This window comes from Antechinus flavipes, chromosome 2 (genome assembly GCF_016432865.1).
Source record: "Antechinus flavipes isolate AdamAnt ecotype Samford, QLD, Australia chromosome 2, AdamAnt_v2, whole genome shotgun sequence".
Classification (NCBI taxonomy): domain Eukaryota; kingdom Metazoa; phylum Chordata; class Mammalia; order Dasyuromorphia; family Dasyuridae; genus Antechinus; species Antechinus flavipes.
In genome coordinates, this window is record NC_067399.1 from 506,610,758 (window position 1) to 506,627,773 (window position 17,016).

At 41.6% G+C, this 17,016-nt stretch overlaps 1 protein-coding gene across 1 annotated transcript in view; it reads left to right on the top strand.

The window, feature by feature from the left end:
- The first annotated feature begins 609 nt into the window (after positions 1 to 609).
- The window catches only part of RXRA (retinoid X receptor alpha), a 414,885-nt gene continuing 398,478 nt past the window's right edge, over positions 610 to 17,016 (top strand). The window contains exon 1 of the mRNA XM_051980296.1: positions 610 to 1,000. Within this exon, the coding sequence (XP_051836256.1) occupies positions 922 to 1,000 (79 nt within the window). The 5' untranslated portion in view covers positions 610 to 921. The remainder of the gene's footprint in view (positions 1,001 to 17,016) is intronic.

The window sequence follows — 17,016 nt, forward strand, 5'->3', positions numbered from 1 at the left end:
AGATGTTCTGGATTAACAAAATTGGGAGAGCTGGGTTTAGATTTCCATATAATCTCTGGCTTGCTGCATGGATCACAGAACAACCATTCCTCTTGATTTTCTTCATTTTGACCCTTTGTAAAATAGAGGCATTGGATTTTCCCCTCATTGGGGTCCACGAGGAGCTGATCCCTGAAAAAGAGGTCCTTGGAAGAAAGGTTTTTGAAGACTCTGGAGTACAAATATTAATTTAGACAAAATGGCAGCCCGCGTTCCCTTTCCCCAGCAAAATCAAGAGTCCCCATTTTCCAGAAGAGACCAAAGATGTCCTGGTTTAACTGGTACTGCTTACAGATGGTTTTCCGCTAGGTTGTGACTCCTGGTTTTAGCCCAAGTACAGAGAGGGTGTGTTCCCATCTTTCCAATGCCTGAGAATTACTCATTTAAAATTCATTTCAGTGGACTTTTTATATACCTATTTTATGTCTGTTTATTTAAGTTACTATGGTAGTGTCTCATGAATGATATTTAAGGAGAAACTTGGGCTTTCTAACTCAATTGCTGTAATTTTCCTTTAAAATTTCTCTCCTCCTACCTCCCCTGTCTCCTTTTGGAACAGGAGTCTGGTTGGACTGGACTGGGCTTCAGTTCAGGGGAGGAGAGAGTGCCCAACATGTGATCTGGGAATTGGGAATTTCGGAACAAAATCCCAGCTAAATCTCTCTGTCATGTCTTCATTTTTTCCCCCTTTTCCTCTTCTCTCTTCTTGTTAAAACAACATCTTTGAAGACTAAAACAAATCAATGGAGTGATTTTGCTCTCTTGCCTTTCTCCTGACTTTCTGAAGATCTTTCCCCCCTACCCCCATCCAAATAATCCCTCCTCTTTCCTTTCCTCCTCTCTTCCCCCTCCCCCCCCAACTCCAAGTCAAGGGACCTTCTCATGCTGTCTGTTCGTCCGTACCTGGACCAGGTGCTCCTGAAGGAAAATATGGATAGCTTCTGTCTTGGCTTTGGACTGGGTAAGTTTTTGGTTTTTCTTTTTTCAAATGGACAACTTCATCAATGTTGCAAAGCAGGATGCACATGGACTACAAACCCGAAGGCTTTCCATGCATCTGTCTCCTATGTATGATGCCTAGATAAGATAGCAGTGGCAAATTGGAAAGAGTCAGAATAGGGTTCAAATCCCAGACCTGTCACTTACAATTGTGTATCTTTGGGTAAGGCATTTTTACTATCCTTGGGCCTTAACTTGCTTTTCTGTAAAATGAGAGAATTGAATTCTATGACCTCTAAGTTTCCTTCTGAATCTAAATTTAGGATCCTATGTTATTGTTAGGGTCCTAAATGAAAATTAAGGGGAATGGGGGCAGCTAGGTGGTACAGTGAAAAGAGCAGCAGTCCTGAAGTCAGGAGGACCTGAGTTCAAATCTGGTCTCAGACACTTTATACTGCTTATCTCTGTGCCCCTGGGCAAGTCACTTAACCCCAATTGCCTCAGCAAAAAAAAAAAAAGAAAGAAAGAAAAAAGAAAGAAAGAAAGGAAGAAAGAAAGAAAGAAAGAAAGAAAGAAAGAAAGAAAGAAAGAAAGAAAGAAAGAAAGAAAGAAAGAAAGAAAACTAAGGGAAATGGGAACAGAAACAGAAAGGAGCAAATTCAAGGAAGAATAATAGTGGGGAAGAAGATATTCAGGGTTGGGATGCTATTTCTTAGCTGGGACTGTCATTTACAAACAATTTTTGGTAGGTCTCAGTAAGCTTTGCACTTATATAATTTTCCCCTAAATTTCAGGATTATTTTGTAAATGTTCATTAAGTATTAGGCAGTACCACAGTCCATAGGTGGATCCATTTTCCAAACTGGTAAAATGAGGCAAAGGGATGATCAGTATCCAAACAATCCTCAAGGTGGTAGCAGAGCCAGGAGAGACTGCGCCTGTGGTCCAGGCCACAGAAGCCAGAATCCTTTAGGATTAAAAGTTTTCCAAGCCTCCCAAGGTATGGCTGGGTACAGAAGGACCAAAGTTGTCCTAAGAGAACCAGCTCTTCAGGGATATCCCAAACCTGACACATCCAATTTGGGGTATTGCTCTGCAAAGTCAGCAAGACATTGAGGTCTATGTTTTCTCTAGCTTTGTTGCTCCCTCCTGAAGACTACCAGATCCCTACATGAGGCTTGGGCCTGGAGGGACTTGTAAGGGAAGTTTGCAGGAGAACTTGGTCCCCAGACCTAATGCATTTTGCTCCAAACACATTTCCCCTTGATTTTTAAAACTCATGTCTGGATTGCAGAGCCCATCCGTCTGTTTTTAATTTATTCACACTAAATTCATCAGAATGTTCTTGGGTAACCGCTGTTTGATGTCACCAAATGCTGCTGAACCTCCTTTTGCCTTTTATCTGAGGAAGAGGAAGCCAGGATTTTGCCAAAAGAAAACAGGATGAGTCAATCCTTACAATCTGAGATGAAATCGACATCCAGGTCCAAGTGGTCTCAAGATTCAAGATGAGGCATTTTCCAGGCTCATTGGAAGCTCTCTATTAGACATCTCAGGCTTATCTTGGCTGCTGGTAAAATTGTACTTAATGAGCACCGAGCACTGGCTGGAACACTGAATGGATGGATAGTACTTAGGATGATGGGGATGATGGTGACATCATTTATATAACCTTACCATGTTTCGGGCATTGGGCTACTCTTTAGAAATATTATCTCATTTGTCCCTGAAAAGAACCCTGGGAAGTAGGTGTTATTGTTATTCCCATTTTCTAGCTGAGGAAATTGAGGTAGAATAAGTTTAAAGTTAAGTGACTTGCCCAGGGGCACACAGCTGCTAAGTGTCTAAAGTTGGATTTGAAACGGGGGCTCCCTCGACTCCAGATCTGTCCCAACACAGGTATTGGTTCTACCCTCCAGCATCAATGTTTTACAGTGATTCATTGCCCTTAGCAGAGAATGTTCAGGGCTGGTTTCAATCAGACTTCTCTCAGATCTTATAGAATCTGATGTCAGCACCAGTTCCATCCTCTCTGGGTGTGAGAGATGGCTGTTTTATGGGATAGCATTCATTTTCTTTCCAATGGTACTCTAGGGCACTTGGTAGATCAACCTAGAGAGCTAGAAGTTCCATAGAGACTTCAGATTAAGGGTTAAATCCTAGATTGGAAGGTGATAATTTCTTTCTATTTACTTGAATGGCAAAAGGGTGATTATGTGAGGGAAGATTATTGTGAAATATATGAGTAAAGTTCAAAATAATCACTCAATTGATTAATTTGGTAAGGGAAGTAAGCAGACACTGTCAGAATGGGGTCCTGAGCAATTCCAGGTCCCTGGGCCCAGATGCACCTGCCACCATCAACTGCAGGCTTTACAATCCCCCCTCCCACCGTACAACAGCTGTGTTACAGAACATGCCCCAAATCAGCTTTCTCCCAGCCCCAATCCAAGTTAGGGGCTTTGCAACTAACAGCATTGTTTCTATGTCTACATAAGAAGTAAACAAAAGTTAAAATATTCTCAATTGTTTTCAGTCCCCGATGGCCAACCTCAATGAAAATGCATGATGACTTTGGCTCTGTCAGTGGGTAAGGTTTACTGGAGAACGAGGGGTAAAAAGGGTTGGAATATAGGTGCGTCTTACTGGGAACGGGCATATTTCAAAGTCTCACAGCTAGGGAGGTGAGGGAAGGGGGAAGAAACTTTGTCCGATGTAACAGGGCCTGAGGCCTGATTTTCCAGGGAGCGTCTCCTACCCAAATGGGGAAAGTCCTCAGTCAGCCGGCTTGTTATTCCTCTCACTTCCACTCCTCCCACCCCCATCTTCCTTTGCTTCAATATGGGCAGCTGCCACGTCTGTTCTCCTTCTGCCCCACCCTCCTTTCTGTTCTTCCGTCAAAAGCCCTTGAGTTGGAGGGAAATGGATCCTGACAGCCCCTGTGTGAGCTTGGGCAATGAACTTGGGTCCCAGAGAAATAACTTTACCCTCTGTGTCTGGAGCCAGGAGATCATTAAGAGGAAATGTGAGATCCAGTGAGTCAGAGCTGGGACCTGCAGGGGTCGGATATATGTCGTCACTCAAGAAATCCCTTCCCATTCTTACTGCGATTTGGAAACGGATTCTTTCACTGTAACCTCCTCCCTTCAGTGCTTCCCAACCCCAATCTCACTAAACTCTGTGTTTCTTCTCAGGGAGGGCCCAAGGCAACTCTCTCCTTGCCCTCCTAAGGCTACACTTAATAGGAACTACGCTAATAGGAGGGGGATGGTCTGAGGGCCCCTATGGGATATGACCTCTGAACACCTGTGATGGTATCTTAATAACAAGGAGAATTGTCATACCTCAAATTCCCGGAGCATTTTGTCTCGGAAAAGTTTGGAACAGCTTGAGGGCATGGTTCCAGGAGTCCACAAAGATCCCTCATATTATAGATGGGAAAATAGAGATCTAGAAAGATTAAACTAAATAGCCATGATCCCAAGACCAAAGAGAACTCAAATCTGGAGACCGGAGATCTATGTTCCTTCTCCTAGAAGACACTATGTCTCAATGTGAGATAGAGAAGAAGAAAAGACCTTTTAGCCTGACCTGGAGGACCTGAGTCAAGTTCTAAATTGCATGGTCAGAGTCAAAAAGAGATAGGTATTGGAAGGCCCACTAGGAAGGGAAGATTAAAGGGGCAGCTCCTTAGAGAAATCCATTTGCCTTCACAACCTAAAGTCCAGCTTTACCTCCTAGAAAAGTGAGACCCTAATTACCCTGGCATGGATTCTGTCAATATAAAGTAATTATTAAATAAAAATTTAAAAAATAAAAAATAAAAAAAAGAAAAAAAGAAAAGTGAGACCCTTCTGGATTTAAATTCTACTCTCAAAAGAAGTCAGTTTAGTGCTGACCCTCCCCTCAAAGATGCATTCTTGGGCTCCCTCAGTGCAGGGGCCAACTTGGGGGATTTGAAGAGAGGAACTTGAAAGAACATCAACCTATAATTTTCTGGCCAGAAAATCTCAGAATCAAAAGCTTGATAGGAACTGGGGACCAATTCAGAAGAGTCTCTGTCTCTTCATTGCCCCAGCCATTATGTCATCTGGGCTGGGTTGGCCAGATGCTAAGGTTGAGTCAATATCTCCCAATGAGGTGCCATTTGAGGGGTGCTGAAAGGCCCCTTACTTCCAAATATTTCACTAGAACTGCTGGAAAACCTAAAATTCCCATAATTTGGACTAAGGCACTATGCCTCCAAAAGGCCTCTATTAAAATGTAAATGTTATTGGAGAGAGGTCACATTGAGGGCAGAGTGGGCTAGCTTCATTTCTCTATCCTAGCTCTTTTGTGTAACCATCAAATCAGGGACCAAAGTACTGGGGTTCTGTGCTCTACAGCTCAGCTTACTCACTGACAACTCAGAATTAGGCCCAAGGCATCCTGGATTAGGAGGCTGGAGAGTCACTAACATCAAGAGCTGATGGGGGCATTATTCAGGTCAGTCTGAGTCAGAAACCAAGGACAGACACTATAGGAATAATCATGGATAACATCTATATAACACTTTACATTTACTATCTTATTTGATCCTGATAACAACCCTGCAAGGTAGGTGCTATTATCATCCCCATTTTCCAGATGAGGAAACAGGCTGAGCGTAAGTGGCTTGTACAGTGTCACTGAGTGAGTATCTGATGAGAGATTCAAGCCCAGGTTTTCCTAATTCCAAATCTACTACACTGTCTCATGGTCCACCCTGCCTCCTTAGAAAAGAAGAAGATGCAGGGGAGGCAGGATCCAAGAGGAACAGGTTGGAAAGATTGAACCAGTTCTGGAGCAGAAGCTGAGTACTAAAAGGCAAGCAGTTATTCTAAGGGGTCTTTCCTGGGAGATATAAGAACTTCTGAGAATGGTCAATTATCTTACTCCACCTCAAGTATGCTCTGCATGACCCTTAGTTTATAAAAGAGAATGTTTAGGATGCTTGCAATACTTTTGATCCTTCCTTATTCATGTTTTAGCCATGGGTTTTAATCCCTACCTACCTTTCCAGCTATCTTTGTAGTCTTTCTTAGCTGGGCATAGGACTAATACAAAAAAGAAGGAAGAAATGGAGGGAAGGAGGAAAGAGAGAAATGAAAGAAGAAGGAAGGAAGATATAAAGAGAAAAGAATGAAAGAAGAAAGCAAGCAAAAAAGGAAGGAAGGAAATGAGAAGGAAAGAAAAAAGAGAGGAATGAAGGAAGGGAGAAAAGGGAGGAAGGAAAGAGGAAAAGAGAAAAGACAGAAGGAATAGAGGGAGGGAGAAAAGGGAAGAAGGAAAGAAAAAAGGAAGGGAGATATAAAAAAAGCAAGGAATGAGAAAAGAAGTAAGAAAAAAGGAAGGAAGAAAAGAAGGAAGGAAGGAAGAATGGATGGAAGAAAGGAAGGAAAAAAGGAAGCAAGGAAGGAAGAAGGAAAGAAAGAAGTAAAAATGAGAGAAAGAAGGAAGGAAGGAAAGGAGGAAAGAAAGAAAGAAAATGAGTCTGGTCATGAGCCTCCTTGCAGTCTCTTCCTCCTGCCTTCCTCACAGGGCCCAGAGACTCTCCATAAAAACTAGCTGAATTGATGAATTGATCCCAGTCCCCCAGCAGAAAAGCTTTCTCTACCAGCCCCACAGAACTGAAGCCAGAGAAAGAGAGAAATCAAAGCTGCGTTTGTTTGACTTTGAAAGTGTTCAGTCACACCCCCTTGAGAGTGACTCACAGAGTCTCCTGGGAGTCCCCACTAGTTGGAATCTTCCCCAGCAAAAATACTGAATATGGGGTTTCCCCAATACCTCCCAGTTCCAGAACCGTGCTGGCATCCCGTCCCATTCCCCTCCCCCTCGGAGCAGAAGGGGGCTGGTGTTGTCCTTCCTTTGGGCTCAGTTTCTGAGGTCCAGATGACTCAGTTGAACTCAGATGCCCCTTTCACCCCCAGCAGTTAGCTGCGGGGCTCGGTGCATTGGCCCTGGGCCTGTAGGCTTCATTGTTTAGAGATGACGTCCCTAGCAGAAGACCTAGCATGGAGAGGAGTGGGGGGAGAGAATCAAGGACTGTTTGCTCTATTTTTATACCTCTGTGTCTAGTACAACAGCCCTCATAAAAAAGGGTAGAATAATTCCTATCTCAAAGGAGTGCTGTGAGCTTTAATTAATGTTTCCAAGGGGTTTTAAAATCCTCGGATGAAGGACTCCTTATAAATGCTAAGTATTGCCATAAAAGAAAACTGCCTTGGGACCCTAAGACTCATTTCAGAGAAGAGCAAATTGCTAATTGTTCGTAGTTGTTTTCTTTTTTTTCCCCATGTATTTAAATATATATTTAATACAACGGTCCATTTTACAGGTTTTTGGAAGCTGCTCTTTGGAGCTTGGGCTGATGGGGGGGGCCTTCAGCTTAACTCAGTTCAGGTGGGGTTTCCTAAATCATTGAAGGTGCTCAAGTTATGCTAAGAGCTAGTCGGTTGGCACTAGAGGGGCTGATACAGTGAGAAACCCAGAGACATCTAGATGGCACAGTAGATAGAATATTAGACGAGTCAAGAAGATCTGAATTCCAATCTTGCTTCAGACGTTTGTCGGTAATCATTTAACCTTTCTCAGCCTCACTTTCTTTATCTGTAAAATGGGAATAATAATAGTACCTGCTACATAGGGTTGTTTTGAGAATCGGATGAGATAACATGCAAAATGCTATATAAAACTTAAAAGTGCTATACAAATTCTAGCTATTAAAATGACTAAGGCAGCTTTGTAAATTAACTTGGGTCCACAGGAAAGCAACTGATTTTAATCTTAATCAAAATAGAAAACACAGCCTTCTGTCTTCTCTCCTCTCTGGCCCCACGCCCTGACTCCCGAAGCCTCAGAACTTTTTTTGGCCAAGCTACGGATGGTCCCTGTATCATGATTAGGGCAGTGTTTGGCAGTTCCATTTGTTATGTGCTAAAGAGGCCAGCATGGAAGACTGAATTCCCATATCGAGGTCAGCTGAACAATGATTTCCAAATGCAAGGAGGTTCCATTTTCCCACCTTCCCTGGGGAGCATCGAGTCCTTGTCCTGCCTCAGCTCTGCGCTAAGAATCACAAGACCCGAATTCGAAGGCTGCCTCCACCACCTACTTAGGATTTTGGACAACTTGGTTCAGTAGAAAAAGGACTGATTCTAGCCTAACCTGAGTTCAAACTTCACCCCTGAGGATTATCCTTGGTGGGATATGGGACCATCACTTAACAGTCCTGGGTCTCATTATCCTCATTGTAAACTAAGCCGATTAGACCACAGAAGTCCCTTCTGCTTCTTAGAGCCTATGAGCTCATTTAAGCTCTCTAAGCCTCAGTTTCCTTATTTGTAAAATAGAGATAATGATCACATCTCCTCTATTTATTTAACAGAACAGATGTGAGAACCAAATGAAAAAACATAACAATGACAGTAGTAACAGAAATATATGCAGGGTATCCTCAAAATCTTGTCATCTAGTCATTTTTGCCAGATTCTTTGTGATCCCTTTTTGGGGTTTTCTTGGCAAAAATACTGCAGTGATTTGGCATTTCTTTCTCCAGCTCATTTTACAGATGAGGAAACGGAGGCAAATAGGGTTAAATGACTTGCCCAAGCTCTCACAGCTAAGAAATTACTGAGGCCTGATTGAAACTCAGGTTTTCCTGACTCCAGGTCTATACTCTATACACTGTTCCACTTCTTTAGCAGCTTAAAGTGTGTTATTCCTTTTTTTAAATTATAACTTTTTATTGACAAAACATGTGCATGGGTAGTTTTTCAACATTGACTCTTGCAATCATTTCTGTTCCGACTTTTTCCTCCTTCCCCCCACCCCCTCCCCTAGATGGCAGGTAGTCCCATACATGTTAAATATATTAAAGTATATGTTAAATACATTATATGTATAAATATTTATACAGTTATCTTGCTGCACAAGAAAAATCGGATTTAGAAAGAAGGTAAAAATAACCTGGGAAGAAAAACAAAAATGCAAGCAAACAATAACAGAAAGAGTGCAAATGCTATGTTGTGGTCCAAGGTGTGTTATTCCTTAAGATTTACAAAGTATTTTGCATATATTATTCCACTGAAGCCTCATTACTACCTCCATAAAGCGGCTATGACAGAATTTATTAGCACCATTTTACAGGTATTATTATTGTTATTATCATCCCCCATCTAACCTATTAAAGGTTAAGTGACTTGCTGGGGTTTTAACCCAGCTAATAAGTGTTGGAGGGGAGATTTTAGCCCAGATCTTCCTAACCCTCAACCCTCCATTCGGCGGGAGAATACTACAAAGCACTGTACCAAGGTAAGAACTGATCATCTCTAAAATCAGGTGAAAGGGGGCAAGTCCAAAGACAAGAAAAACGGTAATTATAAGTAATGACTGTGCAGCCAGTCTCTGCTCTCCCTTCTCCCTCTGCCTGTACTGGAGACATGTCATTAATACATTTCTTTCCCTTGTATTTCCCATTCTTCATGAGGAGCCTTGTTGATAACTAGAGTGTTCTAATTCCCTCTAGACTCAGTACACAGGAATACTGGAGGCAAAGAGAGGAGCAAAGGCTGGCAGACAAGTGTGACCCATAAAGTTGAAGATAGCACTCCCATTGGAAAAAAAAATCCTTTGAAGTTATGTAATCTCTGTCTCTGATTCTGTCTCTATCTCTCTTGTCTCTTTCTCTTTCTTTTTCCCTTTCTGTCTCTCTCTCCCCCTTCTCTCTGTCTCTCTCTCCCTCCTCTTTGTCTTGGGTTCCATCTCTATCTCTTTCTCTCTCCCTATCTCTGTTTTTCTATATCTCCTCCCTCTCTCTGTCTCTTTCACTGTCTCTCTTTATCTCTGCCCTTCTTTCTCTCTCTGTCTCTGTATGTGTGTGTCTCTCTTCCTCACTGTATACACTCAAGGTATACATCCCTTGAGGGTGACAAGTTAGGCAGACCAATTGGAGTGTGGCAGAAAAAAAGCACTAATGGAGTTCGGAAATGTGGCTCACTTCCATCTCTGAGCCTCGGTTTTTCTATCTGTAACTTAAGGAATTGCACTAGAAGTTCCATAAGGCCCTTTCCATCTCAGGCACTCGGGTTCTAGGGTCTCTTCTAGCTCTAAGGTCCCATCATGATTGATGGCAGAGTTCAAACTAGAACCCAGCTCTCCTGGTTCCCAAGTGAGAGATTTTTGGTTTTGTTTTTTTCCACTAAACTTGTTGCCTCTCGCCCTGAAGATAGCCAATGACATGAGAGAGGAAGGGAGGGAATCAGCATTTATTAAGTGCCACTATCTGCCAGGTACTAAGTACTTTACAATTATTATTTCATTTGATCCTCACAGCAACCCTGGGAGGTAGGTGCTGTTATTATCCAAATTTTACAGAAAAAGAAACTGAGGCAGAAGTTAAATGTCTTGCCCAGGATCACAAAGTTAGTATCTGAGGCCAGCTTTGGACTCTTCCTGACTTCAAGCTCAGTACTCTCTATTCACTGAGTCACTTAGCTGCTTCTATGATACTGTTCAGTGCAGTTCTCTCTGTGTCTCTGTCTCTTTCTGTCCCTCTTTTTCTCTCTCTCTTTTCTCTCTCTCCTCTTCCTTTTTCTCCCCTCTTTTTCTTTCCTCCTTTCTCTTTCTCTCTTTTTTCTCTCTCCTTATTTCTCTTTTGTCTCTCTCCTATTCTATCTCATTTTCTCTCTCCCTCTCTCTTCTCCTCTCTCCCTTTCTTTCTCTCTCTCCCCTACACACACACACACACACACACACACACACACACACACACACATATACAGAGTCAGGATTTCTTAGAATAGCATAAAAAAATAAAGGTGTAAGCAGAGAGTTAAGATGGCTGCTGGAAATGTTTGGAAAATTAAGGATTATCCTTAGTATCTCACAATAGGTACATCTTGAATTGTTCATTCCCTTGGGTGTGTAGATAATAACTTGTATTTTCTTCCTAAGTCACTTTCTTTAGCATTGTAGCCATCTACCCCAACACCTTCTCCTCAAGATACTACATGTCTGGGAAATCATTCATGTTCTCAAAATTCCTCTCCTCAAAGCTGAATTTAGGTCATAGGACCATCAATCACGGCAACCTTTGTTCCTAACCACACTGTTTTTATGATTTTTTGGCCTGAAATCTTATGACCCATTCAGAATCATCCTCCACAGTTATTGTCACTGGTGTTCAGGTGTTTCATTTGTTTCCAGCTCTTTGTGATCCCATTTGGGGTTTTCCTGGCAAAGATACTAAAGTGTATCTTCTCCAACTCATTTTTCATATTAGAAAACTGAGACAAATAGGGTTAAGTGATTTATCCAGGGTGACACAGCTAGAAAGTGTCTGAGACCAGATTTGAAGAAATAATGGTAAGTATTATTGACTCCAGGTCCAATACTCTATCCACTGTACCACCTAATTGCTTTTGCAGGTGCACATATATACATATGCATATTTAAATGTACTTTCATACATATATACATCCATACATATATGTGTATACAGAAAGACAGAGACAGAGAGAGAGAGAGAGAGACAGAGAGACAGAGAGACAGAGAGAGACAGAGAGAGGAGGGAGAGAGACAGAGAGACAGAAAGAGAGACAGAGACAGAGAGACAGAGAGAGAGAGAGAAAGAGAGAGGCAGAGACAGAGAGACAGAGAGAGACAGAGAGAGAGAGAGAGAGACAGAGAGAGAGAGAGATACATATCTCTCTGCGCTCATCTCTCCTAATTATGGTAATCCCTGCTAGGTTTCTTCACTGTGTGCTCTCTAGTGCTTCTAGTTGCCTCTGATAAGGGCTGAGAGCTGAAAAAAATTGACTGAGAGCTGAAAACAGTAATGAGATTAGACAATCCCATATTATGGAGTCTTATGGGGGGGAAGGAATATATGGAGACAACAGGCCCTTTCCTCTAATCCAGGCTGTGAATCAGAAGTGCTGAGCTCTGATTACACTGCTGATAGGAGCTTTCATGAGCATAGATACCACTCACTGCTAGAAACCCCAGTACTAGGACTAATCTAATTTAGCACTTAATGCTATGGTTGAAGGAAGCAGGCAACCAGGGAGCCAAGGAGTTAGGCAGGAAAGTTTCATGGGAGAGACAGAGAGAGAGAGAGACATACATATATACAGATAATAGATCAATAGAGTATTATCATGTGCTTACTCTATAGATGCCAAGGAATTGTGCTAAGTGCTAGAAATGCAAATATAAACTCTGTGTGTGTGTGTGTGTGTGTGTGTGTGTGTGTGTGTACCTAATCTCAAGGATCTTACATTCTAATTGAAAATGATAATAGGTAAAAGAAAGCTGGAAGTGTGGGGAGTGAAGGGGATTAGCACAGGGACAAAGTGGGAAAGTCTGTAGAATCATGAACAGAACTGGGAAAGACGTATTCTGAAGAGTCAAGAAAGACTTGGACAAAAAGGCAAAATTTGAGTTAGATCTTGAGGAATGGGTAAGATTTGGAAGGAAAGAGGAAGAAAGGGGGAAATTCTAGATAAGAAAAAGGCAGGAACAAAGGTCCTGGTGGTACTTTTCAGCATGATTTGTGAATCTATCACAGAACCTGAGAAACATCTTGAGACCTGAGTTCTCTAGGCATAAAGAACTGGTTTCTTTGTCCCCTCGGCCTCAGTTTCCCCACCCACAAAATGAAGAAATTGGAGTAGTTGATCTCCAAGCTCTCCTTCAGGTTTGATATACTAAGATTTTTATCTATGAAGGTTTCAAAAACCAAACCAAACCAAAAAGAAAATCAAGGAGAGAATCATCTGAGCAACCAATCTTAGGAAAGGAGCTATCCATGGTTCTGAGGTGGCCAGGGCAACTTCTTTGATTATTCTTTCACCTGTCAAACTTGCCTATTACCTATTTCTCATTTCCTCTTTGCAGCTCCACTGACCTGGTCAGGCCATTTTTCTTATTGGTTGATAATCATGTTCTCAAAACTGAGTAGCTCTAACCTTCTTGGAATTGATTATTGCTTTATCTTTACTGCCCCCTGAAAGTCTACTCTTCCTTAAGAGCTCAGATTCCCAGTTCCCTAGTGATGAGATCTGGCACTCCTACAACACTGGCAAATTCATCTGTCCAGGATAACCTAGATGTCTTTTTCCAAACTACTAAATAATTTTCTGCAACTTGTTAGATTTTCTGAAAATAGCTCAGGTCTCTTTCTGAAGAAGTTGTAGAGATGGGGAAGGAGAGATGTTTCTGGAGCTCTCATAAGCAAGTGTTAAATTCAGGTGACTATAAAACCAAAAAAGATCTGCTCTTGTTGCTCCAGTGCATTTTGCAAAGACTCTCTAGTCTGCTTCTGTAGCCTCTTCCTACACATGCCATCTTGAGGAACTCACCTTCAGTTGGGAAAAACTGGATATTTACTGTTTTGGTGGGAAAAAAGCAACAAAACCCAAAATTTCTCCTACTGTGATGAATGAAAAGATAGAGTGGAGCAAGGCCTGCTTCTTTTTAAAAAAAAATTTTTTTTTAAGTAAAAGTAATTAAAAATAGAAAATATTCATTTTCCACAGGAACTAGAGGAATATTCTCTAGCTTTGTAGGAATGCATCTGGGATTAATAGCTCTTGAACCAACAGCATCCATTATAAGAACTTTCTCCACCCAGTGTCCAATTTGCTATCCCAGAGATGTAGTATAATTGGGAGAACATTAGGTTTGAAGTTGGATGATCTGGGTTCAAGACCTAGATCTGCCACATCCTTTCTGATTAATAGTAGAACTCAGTTGTAGCTAAATCCTGATAACCATGAAATCTTCCAAATCACTGCCTTTTTCTTATCTCTGATTCTAGCATATTTCTTACATTCTTAACCTGATTCTAACCTGAAATTCCTTCACTATGTCTCAATTTGACATCCCTAAACCATCATAGAACAGAATATTTGAGCTGGATGGGATTTTAGACACAATCTAATTTAACTTCCTGCCTCCAATTGTTTTTACAGATGAGAAAATTATTTCTCAGTAAGACTGATTGATTCACCCATCATTACATGGCTAGCAAATAGCAGAGTCAGGATGTGGACTCATTTCTCCTCATTCCTTATCCAGTTCCATTCAACCCAGAAAAGCTTCTTACTCATTTTCATTCTATCATGCTGGCAAATGCTCTGAGTATTCTTTGACACATTTGCCAAGTATGCATGTGGAATTATATATATAAGGCACATTCTAATATTACCAAAGAAAATTAAGGGATGGGGTGAGAGTATTGGTCAGAGAGGGCATTGTCAGGAACTGGAAGGAACCTTCAGGTGGCAACAATTGCAACAATTGAGTAGAGATATAATTTGGAGAGAGGCAAGATGAGAGAGGACCTAGGGGAGGAACACAAGCAGTTCAGCTTGTAAAGCAAAATCCCCTTTTCTGGAGAAAATGTCCTTGGGGTGTTAGACTGCCTGAGTGAACAACATTTCAGGGATTGGAGTGTCAGTTAATCGGAAACAGATTAAATGTCCTGCACATACTGATGGAATTAAATCTTAATAGTCTATGTGCCCAATCAAAGGCATCTGGATTCAAATAATAGAAACATGCTCCCAAAGTGCTTTCAGGTCTTCAACAACTTCCCCTTAAAACTAGCCTGGACTGCTTCTTGCTAATTAAAACTACAGCAAGGACTGAGAGCCTCCAGCAGCTGGATTGGCATCTTCCAAAAGTAAATAAATAAAAGTATTAGATGCCTGCTGCTCATGGAGAAGTTGACACAGATTATGTTTGCTCATTGAGTGGAAGAGATTTTTGTAAATTTAATTATAATTTAAATATATAATATGTCACATCTGTAGGAGTGGTGTGTCTAGTGCATAATTACTTCACAGTGCTATCTAAATGTGACACTTTGCAGTGCCTCAATGTGCACTGGGAGATTAATTTATGGCCCAGTAATAGGCTAAAACAGTATTTAAAGTCATTTTGCCCAATGTCCAATGAAGGAAAAATTGCAATAATAATTATTTAGCCATTCATTTTATTGCTTTTTAGCTTCTACTCTATTGTTCTGCCCCCATTCCCTCCTCTGTGTGATTCAGCAGCATGTCTGGTGGCCAGCCCCCAGCCCACTCTGCTGGCCCCTCTGCCATATGTATTCCTCTATTAACAGATGCATGACTCTCCTTTCATCCCTAATTTGGCAGCAACGTCACCCGATAAAGCATCAGTGCTGTGGTTTGGAGTCGGGAGAGCAGGGAAGATGAAAACCCCAGCTCAAACTGATCCTCATTAACTGAGTTATAGCAGAATTTATTGGCCACTCAGGATCGTGAAGAATCCATTTCACCACCAGGCCTGGGGTTGCCAGAGAAAATCATTTTGCCCCCTCCAAGCCCCACAGTCTCCTGGAAGGTTTGTGACAGGAAAGCACAGGCAAAAACAAGGTACAGGAGGGTGGGGGAAGTATGGAGAGTGAGAGCATTAACCTCAGAGAAGGTAACTTTTTATTTTTATGGCCCTACTCTGCCCAGAATCAGCAGCAGTAGAAAGATAATAGTCACTGTCTTCTCAGGAAATCCATGTATAATTGCATAAAACCTTCACACCTCTAGCAAGAGATCATCAGTCACTGGTCTTGGATTTTTTTAAGGTCTCAATTATGAAGGGTGGAAATGGTTCCAAGTATGAAGGCTTAGAAACTTAGGAACAAAAGAGATGAGTAAAGCCTTGGAACTGAGGGGTTGCCGCGTTCTTGTCCATCATATCTTATACTGTTCGTGGGGAAGAGATATTTAACTGGCTACTGGGATAACACGAGCATTACTTTGAGGTCTTGCTAGGTCTCTAACCAGTCTGAACTGACCTGGCAAGAAATGGTTAAATGGCACAGTAGATAGAGCTTCGGGTCTAGAGTCAGGAAAACCTGATTTCATATCTAGCTTCACACACTTACCTGTTGGGGGACTCTGTGCAAATCACTTCACCTCTGTTTGCCTCAATTTCTTCAACTATAAAATGGGCACAATATTAGAAATTATATTGTTTTGAGGATCAAATAGTATAATATTTGCTAAGTGTTTAGCACAATCCCAGCCACATAGTATGTGCATAATAAATATTTATTCCCTGTTTCCCCTTCCCCTTTAAAGGCATTGCTCCCCTTGGTTCTGATGGGGGTCTTCCTGTCAACTGAATGTGAGGGTGAAGGAGACAGCTGGGACTAGGCATTTCAAATCGACCCCAGAGATTTCTCAGACCTACACCTTAGTGAAGAAAAGGGACATTAATCTAGATTCAGAGGGCTTGGTGCAGGCATTCACCCTGACCCATCTTTTGTGGAGTTCTTGGTACAGCGTTTGGGAGAATGTAAGAATGAACATCTAAGGCAGGTTCCCAGAACCTGGCTGTGGTCACTTCAGCTTTGCCTTCTCTGTGCTGCCCTGGCTATTGAATTCCTGGAGAAGATAATCAGGAAGCAGTATAAGGTGACTAACCGTACTGCTCTCAGAAGTCTGCATGTGGTCCATCATTGGACTTTGTGCTGTTCAGGAATCAGGACATCACAGAGAGTGTATAATGAGTGCCAAAGATCTGACTGAAGATCCATGACAATCACTTAAAAAATGGTCTGATAGTGCTGCTTTTAATAACAGGGTAACTCCCAAAGAAAATGTAAAGATGGACAGGTCAGGTGGTTGCTTTAAAATCCTTCTTCTCTTCTCAGTCGATAGATGGGTGTCCTGAGATTTTAGAAACAGATTCTAATATGAAACATTTAAGTACGTGAGACATCCTCATTAGAATATTGGTCATATTTTAATTGGCTACTAGGTGCTTTCAATTCTTCTTTGCTGTGGTCCTAATGATGGTAGTAATATTTATAGGATGATCTTCACAGAGTTAGTTATGAACAAGTACCTTTTTAATAGGAAAGTGCTATGAAATAGGATATCATAATAGTTAACAATAATAATTAAAAATTATTAGTGGTAGTCATCATCATCGTCATTGCAATGGTCTTTGTCATAGTCACTATTGCTGTCACCCTCCCTCTGGGGG